The sequence below is a fragment of the Epinephelus lanceolatus genome, chromosome 6 (genome assembly GCF_041903045.1).
Source record: "Epinephelus lanceolatus isolate andai-2023 chromosome 6, ASM4190304v1, whole genome shotgun sequence".
Lineage (NCBI taxonomy): Eukaryota > Metazoa > Chordata > Actinopteri > Perciformes > Serranidae > Epinephelus > Epinephelus lanceolatus.
This window is the reverse complement of record NC_135739.1, coordinates 27,876,311-27,896,187: the sequence shown is the minus strand read 5'-3', so window position 1 is coordinate 27,896,187 and position 19,877 is coordinate 27,876,311. Positions and strand designations below refer to the sequence as shown.

General features: G+C 40.8%; 2 protein-coding genes across 3 annotated transcripts; one reads left to right on the top strand and one right to left on the bottom strand.

Annotated features, from left to right (window-relative positions):
- Positions 1 to 488: 488 nt before the first annotated feature.
- axdnd1 (axonemal dynein light chain domain containing 1) lies at positions 489 to 13,246 on the top strand. Its single transcript, XM_078168897.1, has 25 exons — positions 489 to 693; positions 2,641 to 2,798; positions 2,889 to 2,992; positions 3,407 to 3,500; positions 4,465 to 4,550; positions 4,637 to 4,693; positions 4,889 to 4,997; positions 5,220 to 5,341; positions 5,602 to 5,742; positions 5,948 to 6,052; positions 6,352 to 6,472; positions 6,685 to 6,786; positions 6,915 to 7,081; positions 7,297 to 7,366; positions 7,907 to 8,141; positions 8,366 to 8,552; positions 8,963 to 9,053; positions 9,318 to 9,508; positions 9,631 to 9,721; positions 9,992 to 10,142; positions 10,903 to 10,910; positions 11,721 to 11,816; positions 11,919 to 12,001; positions 12,458 to 12,597; positions 12,694 to 13,246. Exons 1-25 carry the CDS (start codon positions 624 to 626, stop codon positions 12,807 to 12,809), a joined length of 2,895 nt encoding a protein of 964 aa, XP_078025023.1. The 5' UTR covers positions 489 to 623; the 3' UTR covers positions 12,810 to 13,246.
- A 405-nt stretch (positions 13,247 to 13,651) lies between these two features.
- nphs2 (NPHS2 stomatin family member, podocin) lies at positions 13,652 to 17,321 on the bottom strand. 2 transcript variants are annotated; one of them, XM_033622720.2, is made up of 7 exons: positions 16,823 to 17,321; positions 16,540 to 16,643; positions 15,991 to 16,063; positions 15,161 to 15,243; positions 14,694 to 14,953; positions 14,241 to 14,319; positions 13,652 to 13,867 (listed from the first exon to the last, which is right to left on the bottom strand). In XM_033622720.2, exons 1-7 carry the CDS (start codon positions 17,163 to 17,165, stop codon positions 13,658 to 13,660), a joined length of 1,152 nt encoding a protein of 383 aa, XP_033478611.1. In that variant the 5' UTR covers positions 17,166 to 17,321; the 3' UTR covers positions 13,652 to 13,657. The 2 variants fall into 2 exon arrangements, with proteins under 2 accessions (XP_033478611.1, XP_078025024.1); XM_078168898.1 differs by having other exon boundaries at positions 14,247 to 14,319.
- Between the last annotated feature and the right edge of the window lie 2,556 nt (positions 17,322 to 19,877).

The window sequence follows — 19,877 nt, the reverse complement described above, 5'->3', positions numbered from 1 at the left end:
TTTTTTAATGATAAAGAATGTAATTCTAAAAACCAGTAATCAAACTGTGGCCTATTTCAACTCTTGTCGTCAATCACAAACGTGTTGGGGGATTTATTTATTCATTTATACATTTTTGTTATAAAAAACTTAACTGTTGATACCAATGAAATAGCCTTGTTGATATCAATAATTAAACTGCTGATAAAACAAATGGCCTTCAGTAAAATCTGAGATTGTCTTCAAAATGACATTGTCCTGTTTTCTATCTATGCTGTAAATCTCTTCCATGGAACTCCAGTAAATATAGCTACACAGGAAATAGAACAAAGTATATATGTGTTTGTTTCTTTTATTAATTAACTTTTTTGTTGTTGTTGTTTCTACTTTGGGCTTCATCAGTGGTGTGATAACAAAATGAAGGATACAGGCTTTTGAAAAATTTATAAACTTCATTGTCCAGGGAAAGCGCGGGGCGTTTCCATAGCAACGCGACCAGGAAGTTGAGCCTCAGGAGAGAGTAGTGGGGACGGCTTGTTTGTTTTAATAGCAGATAAAACTAGCTTCTCGCCCACATGACTTCGTCATAGTTTGAGAATTTGTTTGCAAAAACCTCATTGTAACATAACCACGGTGAGTTCAGGATGTCTGCGTCTATGAGAGCCAACTCAGCGCCGAGTTCATCGAGGCCGGAGCAAGCACTGGACACCAGAGGTGACGTTAGTGTACAGTCATTGGGACCGGTTAGCTTACCGTATCAATGCTCAGTTAGTTTAACTAGGAAACATTACTCACACTGACACAGAGCACATCACCTCACACATTACAGTAAGGGAATGTTCTTTATTTATTAGAGGAGATGCGTGGCAGGGGTGTAACTCCTTTTTGAGCTAGAAATATTCTTCCTTGAGCCTCCCTGTGTAACCGGTTAACTGCATCACCTCCCTCCACCAAATTAATCATGTATTTTCTTTAAGATTTACACCAAATGTAGGCTATGTATGGAGCCGGTGCCAAAAACTGCTCATTTCTTAAAGATTCTGTATATTAAAATCCTTGTTTTTAGTGACACCTCTCTGAGGCTGTAAGTTAGAGACAGATACAACAGCCACAGACTTTTGCCTCGATGAGTACACAATGCAATTAGACAGCTAGCTATCTGTTTCACAATGATAAAACCAAGTCACATTTTTCACCCAAACTTAACTCACAAAATGATGTATCCTCATCACATTTATCACAGTTGTGTTTAAGAAAAGTGTTGAAAATTACAGATGGAAAATAGAAGCAGGAAAACATTACTCAAACTGCCATGGAGCACATTACTTATCACATTACAGTAAGGGACTGTACTTAACTTATCAGAGGAGGTGGGTGTCTCTGGTTTCACATCTTCTTCTTCTTCTCCTTTTTTGTTGTTTTTAGCTTGAGGAGGTAGAAATATTTTTCCTAGAGCCTCCCTATGTGACTGGGGGAAAATGCATGACTGTCCTTCTACTATAAATGAAGGCAGCACAATTAATAAAACTTGGTCACAATTTTGGCTTCCCATAATTAAATGAACAGGATTGGCTGCAATGTTGAAATCTAAAATTCGTGCTTCACTCATAGAAAACTCCGCTGCACATCAAATCAAGCAGCTGTCAGCTACCCGTGCACTCTGCAGCAGCAACAACAACTTGTGAAAAACTCTCTTGATTCTCGAATGTTGAGGCTGCAGACAGGGTAGATAAAAATCAGCCATTCATCAGTCATCATCATCTGTTGTTTGGAAGTATTTTGGATTTAGGAGAGAACAAATCATACACAATATGTACATGACACTTGTTTCTGCACCACAAAGCAACACAACAAACTAGTTCAACCACCTGAAAAAACTCTACAAACTACAGTACTATGAATGCATTATGCACAAAGGCCAAGAAGAATAAGTTTGCTAACATTACCTCACTGAATCCCCATCCTAATCCAGCGTCAACTCAGAGGTGGAGAAAAACCTTATTTTATGTCTTATTTTGATGCAAATATTTGTACATTTGCAAGAATATAGCACACGGCAGTGAAATCAGCGCTCTGTTTATTTCTATGTGAAAGGGCAATACAAATATTTTGTCCCTAAAACACTGAATAATCGTGATAAATAATCGTGATCTCAATATCGATCAACATAATCGTGATTATCATTTTAGCCTTTCTTTTTCTTTTTTTTCCACACCAAATCTATGTCTGGGGCCAGTGCAATGAGAGACAATAACAATAACGATTGTGCTAAACAGTAGAGATGGACGTTACAATCATAGGAAGATGTGTAGATACTTGTTGTGTAGTTTAAAACATATATAGCCCCATAATATTTATTAATATGAATATATACTTGAGGGGAATTAATGAACTATAGTCACACTTACAGTAGTTTGAAATACACTGCACATCATCTTAGTGCTTACCGCTTTCCAGATTACCCAAATACTCTTTTATCCAGCTGGAAGCCCAAAGTGTCTTATATTCTTGTTCCTTGTGAGTTAGACAAGAAAAATATGGACATGTTCTTATATAAGGAAACAAACTGTGAGAAAGATACTGCAAATGTACAAACATACCATCCTGTCATACCAAAGTTGAAGTCTGAGTTTGGTTGAGTTTGATTTCATTTATTCTCAGTGGCAGAACACAATTTTCAGGTCCCAGCGGGGAGCAGACAGACACAACTTCCTCCTGTCAACAACCACATCATCCCAAGTGAACTGCTGGTCAACCTTACCTCCACTGTGCGCAACAGGAACACGCTGGGGCACGCTGCACACCATCGGCACTGCAAGGTACATTCAAACCCTTCTTGTATCTAAGAGGGTTATTTCTCTGGCTGAAATGAGTTGACACCAGTGTCCTTAAAAAGACTTTGTATACAGGACTGTGGAATCAGACGACCGGATGCAGTCTGGCATCACCCGCTCGGACGCAAGAAATACAAATTCTTTCTGGAGCAGCCAACATCCTTGACTGGAGCCGGCAGGTTAGCTAGAGCAACAACACATATACAGCAATATACAGTAAACAGTGTTGTTGCAGCTATTAAGTTTCCCTAAAGATTGAGTTGAACTGAAAGTCAGTTAGTTGTGTTTTGTTATCCAGTAAAACATGACAAGCATTTACACTGTATGTCTGTATCAGTTATTACAGGAACACATGTATGACACTTGACACTAATATTGAACAGGGTTAATACAAACCCAGATACCAAGCAAAACCAAATTAACTGTAGCACCCAAAGTTAGTCATGTTTTATCAGATTTTTACAGTATTGCTCTAAAATGAAGCAACATTCAATGTCTCAGGAAGTCTAAAATATGGCTTTCTTCAGTCTGCAGATGACCTAATGACACTAGATGTATGTGTGTTTTTCTTTTCTGTTATTGTGTCCATGCAGGGATATTTCATTCCTGTGTGATGCCATGGTAACCCAGAGGAAGACCACACCCCTCCCACCACTGACTGACAGGAGTGGCATGGGAGACACACAGGTACAGTAAGCTGCCTCAGCTGACCAAGGCTACATTTAGCCCCAGCAAAATGTAATGAAGGGTTTGTCCAAACAAAAATGGTGGTATGTTGAACACTCTGATGTGTTACACAACACACACTGCCCTGTTGTATAGTGGGGTTCAAAATTCAGTTAATTTAATTTAATTTGATTTAATTCAGTTTGATTCATTTCACTTCAATTCAGTTCAGCTGAATTCAAATCAATTGAATTCACCTCAATTCAGTTCAATATAATTCAACTCAAAGGGCTTTACTGGCAAACATAGGTTTACTTTGCCAAAGCAAGTGTGAAATATAAACAAAAAAATATAAGTGTAGTAGGTTAAGATCTGCTCAACATGTATTTAGATACATGTCCCTGCAGATTGGATAACACCACTGACCTCTGACCACCACCACCAAACAAGAGAAAACATATCTCGAAGCTTGTTGCACACCGTTCTGAGGAAATGTGTCGTTTAACCTGGAAACTGTATCAAAACGGCACACACCGTTTTCAGATTGAATGTGCTCTTGTTTTCACTTGGGCCTGAGAATATGCCTTATTCACTGATAGAGGTTTTCTCCAGCAGCATATGTGGCATGACACAAAATCAAAAGTATTGCTTTACAGCATCACAAAATCAACCAGATGTGACAAGTAAACAAGATATCCCAGCTCAACAACAATAGTTCTTCATTCTATCATCACCCAAAGAGCACAAAAAGGAAAAAGTTGAAAAAAGCATAAAGGGATAGCATGCAGATTCAAACTCCAGTATGTCTGTACTTTTACATCTGTATTACAGTAACCTGAAGGTTTGTTTGAAGTTTAGAGAAAAATTCAAAAAACTTTTTCATACTCAATAGCAGGTTTTTCAGTTGTCTTAAAAATATTGATTGATTGATTAACTGTAATAGTACTGACTTCAGATTTACATTTACTGCCACTCTGTCTTTCAGAATTTGAATGTCTCAGAAAGTCTGATTCCAGAAGAATATCACATTGTGAAAAACAAAGGGCTGCAGGGCCTCGAGTTCTTTGAGGAGTGAGTCATTATCTTCATCCACTTAATTCAAGTTAACTGCACCATCATATTATTATATTAACTCTCACATTGCTTCTCTTCCTCAGTGCGTTCACAGTGCAGCTGCAGGATGATGAGCAGAAGCTACGGGTCTTCCCTTCTCTGTGAGTCCAAAAATACGAAAATCTTCACTGGGAGATTTTGCTGTTAGACTAATAATGGCACGGCTTAATAGTAGGGAGGAATAGTACTATGTAGCATTAGTTAGGCAGTGCTGATATAATAAAGGATAAATGTTGCCCAGGAAAGCCCTTAAATATGTAGTAATACTTATTTGTATGTATGATCTGTGTGTCCAGGAGGCCCAGTGGCAGACTGGAAGTGGTCCAGCTAATGAGGATGATGGACGACATGCTGGAGAAGGCAGGAGTGGATCAGAAGAGTGAGGAGCTGACTGAGCTCTCCCAGGTAGGCAGACAGAGAAGCCGAAAGTACACAGGATGCTCTGTGTGACTGACACATGGGCTGTGCGGCACACGTGTACAGAGGAAAATACATACGGGTGTAACATCAACATATTATTGTATAATAATATAAAAAGTGTATATGAAAAACAAAAGTGCTTTGAGATTCTTCCAGAATCGTAACCATCTATACATATTAGAAACAGTGTAATGAAATGTCTTACAGATGGAGGGGTTGCTGGAGCTGGTGCAGATTGAGCAGAACATCTACAACATTGTTTTCCATGAGCTGATCAGGCAGGTCAGCGTGGGCTGTGTTGAGCAAGGACAGCTGCTTGCCAAACTCAGGTTAGCAGCCAGCACATTAGGACAGCAGCTAAATGGTTAAACTTGTTGAAAGAGCTTTTAAACTAGATTATGGTAGTATGGATGTACTGTAAATAAGAGTGAAGTACGTTTCTGCAACTGTATTACCTTTTTTTTCCCTCAAGTTAATTCTGAAACATATTTTGACACAGTATGAGAGATATTTGAGATTTTCAGAAAGTCTTTCCCAATGATGACCCAGGAAGCCTTTTTCCCAGTAGCTCCTGTGTTTGTGTGTCCAGACAGCGTTACCGGTCCCTGCTTGAGCGAATCCCCCAACGCCTGAAGGCTCTGCACACTGAGGCAGTGGCGCAGCGGGCTCTGGACCGTCGGCTCATTGAAGAGATCCACCACATCAAGACTTCCATCCAGCAGCTTAACACGTATGTAGGTCAGGTGTCAGACTGCTGGGTCATGATGAAGGAAATTTTTGTGTGCTGTTAAGCACTGGACCGTGTTCAAAGGGGATCAAAGAGAGAATTCTATAATAAATGAAAGATTGGAAGATAATAGCACTCATTACAATGTGTGAATATGAAAAATGTGTTCATTTTGTGTGTGTGTGTGTGTGTGTGTTTATCTTCACAGGGAACTGTCCACAATCAGAGAGCATGATGCCTTTGTTTCCCAGCAGGCAGAGCGCGCTCACCGGCAGCTGGCAGGGGCACTTCAGCAGAGTCACACCAACTCAGAGTCAGTCCCTCAGAGGGCTGAACTATTCATTCAGTCAAAGTCATGTTTTTGTCAAGTTGATGCATTCCAAAATTCACTAGCGAGAACATTATATACCTTATCTATATTATTTATTTCAAGTGAAATTATGTGCACCTTCATCAAAAAAATAACAAGAGTGAAAGAGTATGTGTGTTAGATACCAGGTACTGCTACTACTAAATGTTTTCCTCTATGATGGAGCCTAAGTGCAGCAGCAGTGCATAAAGCATGCATGTGGCTAGGTGTTCCTTCTAAAATGGTCTTTGTGCTCATCTCAGTGTGGTCCAGGGTTACCACGAGCTGTATGAGATGCAGAGGGGTCGCCTCGAGGCTCAGCTGCTTCAGATGACAGAGGAGAGAGACTGCTGGAGCCAGCTTACCCTTTGCCTCGCCCTCAAGGTGTGTGAGCCATGATGTAGACCTTTCTTCATGTAATGGTGTTGTGCTGTTATGCTGAATTAATATTAGATTAACTAACTTTGCTTGCAGAAATCAGTAGGAATTAGATCATCATTAATATAAATTGTGTTACTATATGGATAGTTGTAGTCTGCTTTGTTCCTAACTATGATTTATGAAGTGTAAGGGTCAGATTTTTCTTTGACTGTCAGGTGATCAGTGTGAAGAAGCTGCAACTTATCAGTCAGCTGCATATCATCGAGCAGAGCTGGTTCAAGACAGCCGAGCACTGCAGCCAGTACCTCGCTTTGAAGGTAACAGTGCAGCTCCTATTTCTTAACACTCTTAGTACATCTCATGGCAAAAACACCAAAAGCTCGAGATGACTCTTTGGAAATATCCGCAGCAGTTCAGTTACACTCTGACTATGATCCTGCTGTAGGACACGGAGGACCTGAATATCATCATGGAGCTTTCTACCTACTGGAAAGAGCAGCTGACTGATTTCATGTCCCAGCTGAAGAAGACTGATCATGCTCAGCATGAACAGATCAGTGCAATCCAACAAGGCATTGATAAGTGGTTCGCCTTCTTTGCTACACAGAACAAGTAAGGACAAGCTTACATACCAAAATACATAATTTAAGGTTTTGTAATTATTCTTCATAATAAAGCACCATCAGTAAAGTTTTTCTGGAAAACTGTGTAACTTACTTTATACTCAGTATAGTGCCAATGATCAGCAAAGTCATTTAGAGCATTCTATGGAAGAGGTTGATCTGTGTGTGTGCATTCTGCCAAAGATGCTCTTACTCTGTTTCAAGGTGTCCTGACCCAAAATATGACAAAGCTTCACTGGTTAAGATTCATGCTGATTTGAAGCAGTGGTCAAATGTAAGAGAGAACATTTACTTCCTCTGCATTTGTGTTTTTCTCATCATCATCACTGTTGTTATCTCTCTGATGCATCTCGCTTTTGTCATCCATCTCAGCCAACGTCTCTTATTTCTGACAGTGATTTCATTGTAATTGCGTCTGCCTCAGCTCTGTCGTGTTTGTGATATAATCATGCCATCTTGTCACTTTCGTCGACGTCTTTCCCATCAGCCTCACCTCTCTCATTATTACCATCACTTGTCACATCTGATCCTTGTCCTCTGTGTCATGGTGTCATCTGTCTCTTTCATCTCATCTTTCTCATATCTGTCCTCCACTAATCACTCGTTACTCATCGGTGTCTCTGTCTAAAATTCCTTTACTCATTGAGAAATATTTAAATTTAAAAAGCTATCTGTAAAGGTCTTAGCTAAGTAGTGATGTTCAAAAAGATTATATTTCAAATATCTAGTAGGTATGTTAAAGTTAAGGTCAACAGTATGTCTAGTCAACAGCCAAGTTTCCACTGTAATCCTCAAGTCCTCTGCTCCTTTGCAGACGTTGGCCCTCCAGTGCGAGTGCTACCAAGGTGAGAAGCTGCTTAGCTGCCAACAGACACTGGGCGAGCTTGGCTCTGTCCAGGAAAAATGGCTTCATATGAGTCTAGAACTGTTCAGGAGACACCCTTCTCCTGACGGTGAACCTCCTCGAGGCCAGCAGGCCTTAAGAGACCTGGACGGTGTCCTATCTGAGCTTCTCAAACAGCTGGACAGCCGAGTCACTGGAGAGAATGGTGAGGGTTGATCGAAGCAGAATTCTGAATTGTTTTAAATTAGTAGAATCTGTGATTTTGATACCTACGGACAGGTTAGTAAAGAATACAGTCACTTGGCAATACTTCAATTTTTGCTTGAGTTAAGTCCAGATGGGTATCTGTAAAGAAACAGAGCTGCTGACAGCTGCAAAATCAGGACTTTGGAGAGTGTCACAGTGTTTGTTTTCACACTGTTGTTTCAGGAATTCACAGACAGATCACATCACTGCTCAGGTCGATGGAGTCCCAAGTTTCCAAGCTTGGTGCAGTGATTGGTCGTCCAGAAATAATGTCTGTCTCTGAGGGGCTGAAGCTGGAGAATGAACTGCGCAATTGGCAGAGTTTGGCTGAAGACGCCTCTCAGAACATCTCCAGCATGCAGACAGAGAACAAAAAGGACAAAAACAAACTGGACATATAGTAAGTTTGGTTCAAACTATGGATTTAATGGGAAGACAGATGCCTTATTTATCAACATTTTGTAGATACATTTGTAAATTTACTCCTATGATGAAACTTTTTAATGTTCTTCAGTACAAGAAATTTGATATTTTGCATCTATCTAACTACATTTGTAAGTTTTTTGTTTGAGTTCGATCACACCCCAAGGAATTTTTTTTTTTTTTTTTAGCAATCTAAGTCACTAGGCTTGTATTAACACATTATATTTATTGCTTATGATAATATGGAATTGAAAGACACAATTGGTGAAGATATGACACAAAAAGAACTTAAGACTACATGTGTCTTGATACTGAAATTCAAATATTCCTTTGTGTGTTTGTTTATTCAAAAAGTGCAGAGGCAGAAAAGGTGTTAGACAAAGTGAAGGAGTTCATAACCAGCCTGTCCAGCTTCACTGATGGTGAGAACCATAGACACAGTGACGAGGTCAGTACCGACATGGTTCAGTCAAAAATGTTCAATCAGGTGTTGTGGAACAAACAAATTAGCTCCATGAATGTAATGCTCGGATATTACATAGACAATTCATCCAAATGACTAAAACCCCTCCTAAGATGTCGTGTCTCAGCAAGTCACATGGGGGCCAAAAATACTAGCTTTACTTCAGTATTAGATATTTAATTAATGTGCATGTTTGCTGTGATGTTACAAAGTGCTTCTCTTGAGTTTAGTGTTTGTTGCTCCCACCAGGTCAGTTCTATTCACATGGCTCAGACCCGCTGGATGTTGGATCTGTTGCTACTCACGGTACCAAACCATAGCGAGGACAACAACCAAGAACAGGAACACCACTACATTACAAACATCTCACTGCAGACACTGGATGAGGATGCCAAGATGCTGGCTGAGAAACTGGATTTTTTCTCCACACACATCAGCAGGTAGCACAAGTTTTAACCGTTTTTACAATTTGCAGTGAGGCAGATGCTGTTAACCAGAGTAACTAACAATTAGTGGATCCTCCAGGATTTACTTATCAGGAAATGTTTGCTTTTAATTCCAGCTCTTGCATGCTGATTCTGGAGGAGCAGATTCTGCAACACTCACGGGAAGTTGAGGTTGAAGATGAGATGAATGAGTGCAAAAGGCTGCAGGTAAACAATGTTCTGATGCAGAATTAGATACATAGCAAAGAACTTTTTACATTTTGCAAGTACTCATTTTTTTAGGCACACTGGAAAAATCAACAGATGCGTCAAACCTACATTCCATTCTGACTCCAGAGGGCTTGTTGTTTTACTCTTATGTGTTCAACTATTACAAAACACCAGAAGAGGGAGCCATACTGCAGTTACAGACAAGGGCAAGATAAGCTAAGCAAACCTACATCAGTGCTATGTGTGTGTTGTCATGTCCGTCCTCAGAGGGAGTGTGCTGATTGGGTAGAGACCTGTCTAATCCTGCTCTCAGGAGTGAAAGGTGGTCCTGTGGAGCTGCCTGTGCGACACGCCGACCCCGCTTCCAGCAGTGATGTCCCACTCTCTCCAACAGACAGCACAGAGACTCTGGTGAGGAGTCCATTAAAATACAAACCTGATATGTGATAATTAGTTAATGATTAAATTGATGAAGATGACTGTGAAATTAATTGCTGACATATTTTAACTTAGTTTTCTCTGTATTATTGGAGAAATGACTTGAAAGCCTGGTGACAGGTGACTGGCAATGACACTGATGCTACAGTGAAAAAGAGCTGATGCCAGAGGAGAATTTGCCATTGATCAAGTATCAGATTTTACTGTAGTCAAGGTCCAACGCTGGCACCAGTTACCCAGTTAAGTTGGGATCACCTCAACGTAAAGTTTGAGATCTGGAAATTGTGAGAGAAGACAGAGGAATGAGACACCAAAGAGCAATTTTGTTTATCAGCATCAAAAGTCTGTGTTTTTGTGATCTTGTGTGTCTACAGGTGAATGAAGAGGTTTCAGCAGAGCCTACAGCAGACAGTGAGGTCAAAGAGGAGACTGAGGCTGAACTGAAAGAGGTTTGTCATATTAACAGTTCAGTGACACCATATAACCATTTAGATTATACTAGAATAGAATGTAAATAGAACAAGTTTCAAACTGAATTTGAAGTCTGTGTTTTGTTACTGGACGCACTGTAAAGGTCATTCAAACATTTTCTAGTGAGTTAAAAGTTGAAGGAAGAGGAGAGGCATCATTGATACTGGTAACAAAGGACAGCAGGCTCTTCCAGTAGTTAGACAGTCTGTAATTTAAACAGATGATGGAGGTTGAAGCTCCTGTGTCAACAAATGTCTGTCCTCTAAAAGTTTCACCTGTACTGTTAGTAAGTCTTGTAACAAATCAATGAACCTTTTGTCAACATCTTTAATCCTCTTTTCAGCTGATTGTATGCTAAAATATTTTTGCTTTGTGAAGTCTCACTGAGAGGGGAACATTACAGTATAAGTAACTATAGGCTGACTAATTACCTCAACTCAGAATTTTATTTTACTGACCAGAGCTGTTTGTTTTCTATTTATTGTATAACATGTACTACACTTTGTCATAATAAAGATTTAAGGTTAATTTATTGCAATAGGTTAAATAAGCAACATATTAATGTTACAGTAACCATGATGATGATGATAAGGGCAGTGGTGATTCTCTTGTTTCTCCACAGTGCGCTGCTGAAGGACATGAAACACAACAAGAGGTTTCTCAGGTATTGATATAGTTTCCATGAAGTGTACTGAGATAAGTTGTGGTCTGCACATTAGTGGGGAAAAAAATATTGAAAAAAAAAAAAATGATGTGATCTGCAAAATATCTTGTGCTGGTCTGGAACAGTGGAACTAGACATTTATGGTTTCTTGTGAAGGTCATCGCTTTGTGTGATGAAAGACACAATGTGAAAAGTGTATTTCTCTGCATTATAGTCATTGTCCCCTCAGGTCAGGAAATATTTGGAGTATCTTAAAAAGAAATTTAAAGCAATTACATAAACTCTTGTGAATACAGGATATTTTACAAATGGGTTTTATCGAAGGAACCCAGCTTGTTTCAAACGTTCATTGTATTGTGTAACCAGACTAACTTGCTAATAATGAACAGTGTTGTTGTTGTTGTTGTCGGCCTGCAGGGGGAGCTAACGGTTTGTGAGAGCCCAGTTGTGAAGCTAATTGGCTATGATGGAAACATTACACAAAGAAAGCTGGGACAGAGCAGTGTCCACCTGAATGAGGTCAGACTATTAAAAATCACTTTTTCAGTGTTAGTGACGTGCTTTTACTGACTGACTGTGTCTCTGACCGTCCATCTGTCTGTCTCTGTCTGTCAGTCTGAGCTGGATGTGTCTCCAGCTACAGATAAAGCCCAAAAAGCTTTTAGCGATCTGACCACAATGGGATTACTGCAGCAGGAACTGCAGTAAGTTTACTTTTTATTGTTGAGTGGAACACTTATATCAATCGCATTACCTTTTAGAGTGAAAATCTGTTTTCTTTCTGGTGTGTTCTCCCAAACTTTCAATGTTTTTTTCATGGACAACAGTGTTTGTACTCTCTCTGACTATTATCTATTCTGTGCTGCACATGAATTGATTGCTTGTTTTTCTTGTTTAGAATAAGAATAAGCTAGCATATCCAGCTATTACCACCATAGCTGAATATCCATGCTTTTGTACTGCCTCTCACATTTAGTTGACACTTTTGCACCTTGCAGACTCACGTTTATTAAGCAAAATCCCATTGTGGAAGTAAGGTAATTGGATGTCTACACATCAGCTGATTTTCCGTGGTTGTTCATAAATGAATAGTGGAACTTGACTGACTTGGTGATGTGCATAGAACATCCAGATTACATTTCTCTCCATGTGTGTGTCAGTGATTCAGAGTTGCGGGTCCAGAATGCCGAGCAGCGAGCCCTGAAGGCTGAGGAAGCCTTGCAGGCAGCTCTGGAGAAGATTCAGGACCTGGAGAGACAACTGCAGGGTCGTCCCAGTCTGGAGCCCAAAAGCAGTGAAGGTACAGACTAAACCAAAAAAATCTATAAACTTTAAACTGAGACAGCAGAACAGTATTAAAGCATATGGGTTGTACATGTCTTTGTTTGTGTTGCAGAGAAAAAGAAAACACCACCACCTTCCCCACCACCAGTAACAACCCCAGCTCCGCCAAAGAAAACCTCAGCAGAAACCAAAACAACAAGCAGCACCAAAAGGACGAAGAAACGGTGATCTGACATGTGATCAGGAGGTGTTACAACTTTATATTTATGCATGAGACTGTCCAGTTAATGTTGGGTGAGGTATATGTAAAATCACCTGTAGGGTTTTATATTTAATTTATTTTCTTCCTTTTTTTTAAATATTTCAAGAGAGGGAGATGGGGGATGACATGCAGCAAAGGGCCACAGGCTGGATTCAAACCCGGGCCGCTGCGGCAACAGCGTTGTACATGGGGCGCATGCTCTACCCACTAAGCCACCGACACCCTATATTTAATTTATTTTCTCTGTTGTATCAAGACTCATCGCCTGCACTCCATCACAGTCACAACCATAAAACTGGTAAAGGAAAATGACCTCAGGACATAATTATCTGGCACATGTAACAAATGCATGTACTGTCTCAGAAGTTTACAAGTTAGTGTAGCCCACAGGACACCACACCAGCCCTGGTGTTATTATTATATAACAGCTTGCTGTGATTTTGTTTGACCTTGTGATGTGGCATGTAAAAACAGATTAGTTATGGTTTTCTCTCAAAAAAATGATGTATCTGCAGACATTGCAACATGCCAAAAAGTTATCCTTCTCTGGGCATTTATTTTCCAACACAACACAAGCCAAGTTTATCATCAGTAGAGGCTCTCAGAGCCTTCAGTGCTAAAGCTCATCAGCGTAAATTGCTCAAAAATCCAAAGCACTCATTTAAATAAACAATCATTTGGCTTAAAGGAAATTTCTTAAACATGATAACATCTCTGTGAAAATTACTTTTTCATAGTCTCTTCTGTTAGGTGTTCAATAACAATAAATCTAGAAGATTTGAACAGTAATAAGCACTCATGTCATAACAATCTGTCACATCATTGGCGAGTCTGTATCTGGCTCCCCCTCTGTTGTCCCTCCCTCTCCTTCCACCGCAGGGGGAGGAGGAGGTGGTAGAGATGAGAGGTCAGGGGTCACGCTGAGAAGATCTGGGTTGAGTGGAAGGACAAGGGCAGGATGGAGGAGACGGAGGGAAGCCCTGAACCCCTCCCAGGCATCTCTCTCTGCCTCTGTTGCTTTGACCTGGAGGAGAGAGGGACTGCTGTTGGAGACATGTTTGCTTTATAGATACTGCTGAGAGAGCAGAAATGATCTCACTGGCAGAGGTAAGCTTCAGTTGTCAGGGCTAAAGAGTCACTGATCTGCAGGTTAAACCAAGGCCACGTTCTGGACTGGTGGAACACAGCAAAACAGTTGAAAGCCTTACTTAATGTATATTTACCTATCTTCCAAAAGTTTTACAAATAATGCTGATACTGATAAAGTTCCTGAATAAGTAACAGAAAATCATAAACATTTAAAATGCAAAAAAAGGCATTAAGATATAAAAAAAAATGATCATTAGACTATAAAAAGCTGCCATAGTTTATATATTTTATCGTATATAGTTACTCACTCTGACCTGGTGTTGTCTCTTGGCCTCAGCCTCGGCAGCCAGACTCTGCTGTAACTCCACGGGAAAACTGAGCTCGTCTCTGACAGAAAATCAAACGCAAGCCTGGTCAGCAGGAAGATTTCAGCGCACTACAAATCTCTACATCCCTCTTTGCTGTTTACCTGGAAAAATCAAAGCTTTTAAAGGAAAAAGACTTTGCACACAGAGAGTGATGCATCTTTCCAGAAGCACTGCTAGCCCTTTGTCTTACACAAATCTGCGTCCTTTTCTTTGGGTTGACAGGTTTCCTCAGAAATCATCTTGATTCTCTTTAGTCATTTAAAGCATCAGCTGTAAATATGAGGTTTGCTGTCAGGCCCTGACAGTCAAATAGCTTCTTCTTGCAGCTTATGTTTTGCACAAGTATTCAACTATCATAAAAAATCACCTAGAATAAAACATCTTCAGTCTTACATGTCTGCTCTCTCCACCCTGATGCCCCAGTGGCAAGCAACAGAGTCAACCGCTGCTTGTATCTGCTGTCCGATCCTCCTCCTGTGCAGCAGGATGTGGCTGAACGTGTGCTGGGCGAGAATGTCTCTGACCGCTGCCTGGACCAGAGTCTGCAGCACTGTGGTCAGACTGGACAGAGCCGTGCTGCACAAAGCCACGTTCTCTATCTGGTAATAACACACCGCACTGAGCTCCGGCCTCACCATGTCCTTTGTCACCACCTGGGTACGTATGTACATTATGAGAAGTCAAATCCTAAAGGTTGAGAAACATTGTGAGAAAGATGTAAACTTCTGTGAGGGGCATTAAAGAGTTCAAGTGACAAATAAGTTTGATCTCTTTATGGACTATAAAAGATTTACTGTACATTCAGTGAGAGCAAAATGGAGCTACATGGTTCAATTGTGCTTTTCTTAATTGTTCTGTACCGTGTGAAGAGGAACCTTCAGCATTTTCAGTCGGATGTCAACCTTGTGACACACATCCAGGAATGGGAGGTAGAAAAGAAGGCCTGGAGAGAGGAGGGAGAAGGATTTGATCCAAGGACAGATTTCTAACATTAATGTAACAATTCACCAACAACCGTATCACTGCACAGAAGGAAGAGTGCATCTACTCATGGACGAGAGGCTTGCACTCGTGACAGTGCAAGATATAAACATTAATGGAGTCCTCCTCGGCTGAGCTGAACTTTAGCTAGCTCAAAGGTGCTAGTTGAGCTAGCAGTAGATGCTGCCTTCTGTGCAGTGATACAATTGACGGGTATAGTTTGACAGGAAGAAAATAGTTCCTACATGAAACTGCTCACAACAAGGTCTGTGGATTATCTTGAGTAACTGGGTCATGATCTCCGGAAAGAGACATCGCTATTGTAAAACGTATTTTTTTGGCACTTTGAGCCCCACAAGCCGAGTTCCATCTAGTTCCATTATATCTGAGAGGAGGCAGATATCTCTCTGGCTGATATCTCCAACATTTTGCAGCTCATACCAAAACAATCTAGACTGATAAATAGCACTACAGGAAAGGGCAAAAAATGTATTTTTGGCTTTGTGGTAAACTGTCCTTTAAATTACAGGTATATTTTTAAATAATTTTCTCACGACTGCATGATAGAACACATGCCGATGACTAAAACATTTTATCTAGTTGTGGGATCTCCAGGCTTGGCATAATACAGCTGTATGTCCTCTAGCCAACCAAATCCAACAGTATTCAAGTGTTTTGCATTTAAAAATTCACAGTAATCAGTGCCAACCTGGTCCCCGCGGTCTTCCACGCAGTAGGTGACCCAATCTGAAGACCACAGCTCTCTCATGCTCCCTCACTACCTGTCAATGACACAATGACAAACATCAGTCAGTCCGTATGAGCTGAAGACAGTGATGGCCGAGTGTGTAATTAACATACAACACAAGTAGACCAGCTTTTACACAGTACTTTTGTACTATAACATTTAATGTCGTCAGAAAGTTAGAGAATACTGGCATTGCGTTGGCTGTGTAGAAAATATGAGATGAAAATACTGACACCGACAGCCTGTTTTCATGCTAAAAATTCCCAATATTTACTTATTTCTCCAAATATTTTACGTCCTGTCGAAGTGAAACACACTAGAGAAGAATAAAATAGAGCAGAAAATACTTCTTCACCCTTTTACATCTCCATCACAAACTGCATGCATTTAGTTGTTTTTCTTCGGCCTAATCCTTTACAAAACTTCTGTTGAACAAATCACACTTGTTTTTTAAGTAGATTATTGTAGTGTACGGTTTCTGTTAGAGTAAGTCTGTGCTGTAGTGCGTACTTTGACACAGAACCAGATGGAAAGCGGGAACAAGAGGAGAACCACAGCCAAGACGAAGACCATCAGCATCCACTCAAACACTCCCAGGCTCTTGCGCTTCAGACCTGCAGAGATCCACAGTACTTAGTGTAAAGAAATCCAACCAAGATACTCAGATTAAACAGAATTAAGAGTAAAGGTGAGCATTTTTCTGAGAGCTCCTAAGATTTCCTATGAGTCATGATTTGCCAGCGGCCCAACACACAAATAAAAACAACTGTAAAGCTTCCCCCCTTCTACTTACCGTCCTGTTCCGCTGCTTCCAGGAGCCCCAGGTTCTCCTCCTTGACCTCATTGTCTCTGACGCTGTCTATGTCCACCACAGTGGATCTCACCTTCACTTCTGTCTCCTGCTCCACCTTCATCTCATTTGTCTCTGGCTTCTCCTTCTGTTGCCTCTCTTTCCTCCCTGATGATGCCTCGGGGGCCCGGCCTGCCTTCGATGGCCTTTGTCTGTGACTTCTGGGAGCCACAGAGGCTCTGCTCTCCTTCTCCTTCCTGGGCGTCATTCTGGATCTTGGTGAGAGGCCAGGCTGGACATTGGAGGAGTTCTCCATGCTGGCTGGAGGCTCTGCAGTCAAGAGCATAGGAGGGATGTTTCTGCTCGATGGGTCAGTGGATGGTTCTCTTTTTGGGTGATAGCAGCAAGGCAGGAGGAGATTTTGGGACTTTTGCCGCTGTGGGTTGCTTCCTCTGGCTGGAGGTTTGTAACTAGAGTCACTGGTGCTGGCTTCTACTGTACATGAGACAGAATACATGGATAGTTAACTAGGCTTGACTGTTTGAATGTGGGAGTAGGACAGCAGTGGGAGTGCCTCTTACCACCCTCTCCTAATTTCAAATAATTTTAGGTCAGTGAATTTTTGTGAGATGATATTCAATAGGCCATATATTGTCAAAGTTGTGACATCAAGTATTAAAGATACAGTACAGTAATATCATAATGATACTAAGTTATCATGTACAAGTTAACTCTTAATCTACAAGCCAAAAAAACAAACAAAATACCATCTCTCTCCCTCTGCTTCCCAGTTCCAGAAGGTGTTTGGTATATGGTAGACACACATGGTAGCATAGCTGCTATATATAAGTATACATGACCCAATAAAATCACTGACATCATTGCTTTGGAAAGTTGGTGGAGGTGCGTGCTAGTGGGTGTCCTGTAAGGAAGTTTAATTGTATGCCATTGAATCATGCATAGAACATGCTACTTGAGTGCATGTCATATATAATATAAAGCATGCATACTAATTGCATTCAAACCAGTATAGCTCCAGATCTTTGTGTCACTGGGTCCATTTGTTTGGATTGCATTCCTTCTCTGGTAAAAATCAGTGCCATCCAGATAGGTTTGTAGTCCAGCATTCAGCTTACAGCTGGGATAAATTGTGTCACTGGAGCTCAGGGAGTCACAACCTCTGTGAGAATGTGCAGACTCAGGTCTCTCCTGTCCAAAGAGCTGATGCAGTTTTTTCTCTGTTTTTACAGGAAAAGACACACACCATACTCCCTGATAGATCCCTAATTAAACTGGAATTTAATTATGTGGCCCAGATGTTTTTTCTGCTACAGAAGTCCTTAGTCTAATTGTGTGCAAACCCAGGCAAAGGGGACCAGTGCCTAGGGCCTATGATCATGCAGTGTAAGCCTTGGTTGAACCGGGGGCCAAGTTCCTGGTGGTCTGAGGTCTATGGCCAAATGTGTGAGTAAATATGGCACTTAATCCAACATGAATAAATGATGCATGAGTACCTTGTGAAATCCTGAAAGTAAGTAAACGTTATCCTGAGATCTAGACACTGAATGCTCCGGGAAACACATTTGTTTTACAATTTATCATCCATATTTAAATATATTCAATAATTTATCTTACTTATATGAATATTTGACGAATGTTAAAGATGTACCCTGGGCATAGATACACTCTGATACACTCTAATTTGTATGACTGCATATATTTTTCCATCCCAATGCTGGATATAAAGAGAAAGCTTAAAGCATAGTGTTTCCCGACAGTCTTCCATCATACTGACCCGATCCAACCCTGCTTAGCTTCCAAGATTGGGTGCATTCAGGGTGGTATATGGGTGGTATGGCTGGAAGTGCCTGTCTACTAAATAAAAAAGGTACATACATGCAAGGGCGTTCTCCAAAAAAGCAGCTGCTGCATCTACAGTCCAGGGCTGTGATGACGGACAGCTGCTTTGGTTAATGTTACTGATGGAAGTGCAAGTTGGTTTGGCGCCATGTAAATAATGGCATACTGCGCCAAAACAAGGGAAAACAGAGAGATTTGTACTTGTTTGAACAATTTACCAGAAATCTGAAGTTTGGTGTAAATGTTATTGTGGGCCCTGTTTTTCTTCTGGTTGTCATTATAAGGTGCTAGCACTGTGTTGTACAACTCCAGGTATTCAGACACCAACATTATCAGGTTGACACAGCAATCTGTGCACATTTAAATGGGTAGCAACTGTTTCATAGCCCAGCTGCTATGTTCGAAACCGCTTCACCTCTGCTACCTTCCTCTCATTGAAATGACTGTAGGCTGCCAGTTATCGTGTGGCGGTATGAAAGCACCTTAAGGTGCTAGAGTGCATAAAAAGGCATGAAAATAGAGCTTGTTCATCAACAAAAGTGTCAGTGGAGGAACCCGGGATCCCCTGACAGATATCTGGGCTAAGCCCCAAATATCCTTAAATCCTAGAAACGCCTCTGCATACATGTGACTGGCCCCGGATCTCCTGTCATTTTGTAGAAGTGGCCCTCGAGGAAAGCACGGACATGAATGCTTCTGAGGACTGAAAAAGCTTTTTTTTTTCCATTTGGAATGCCTTTCAAGAAAAATGTAGAATAAATATTTATGTCTTGAATTTCATTTTAAGTCACACAAGGTGGGCTGTTGTGTTGCTTCGAAACTATGCGTATTTTGAAAAGAAGAAAGCGGATGTTAGAGCTTTATTTGAAATTATTGTAAAGAGGGACATTGTTGATGCCGATGTTGGTAATGAAAACTTTTTGTTGCTGGCAACACTCTGATTAGTTTGCTTTTACATTTTTGGTTGGTCTGTTGATTGGTTGGTATTGAATTATTTGCTTCATTATTTATCCATCCATCCATCCATTTTCGTAACCGCTTATGCTCTTGGGGGTCCCAGGGGTCTGGAGCCTATCCCAGCTGACACTGGGCAAGAGGCAAGGTACTCCCTGGACAGGTCACCAGACTATCACAGGGCTGACACATGTAGAGACAGACAACCAGTCACACTCACATTCACACCTACAGGCAATTTAGA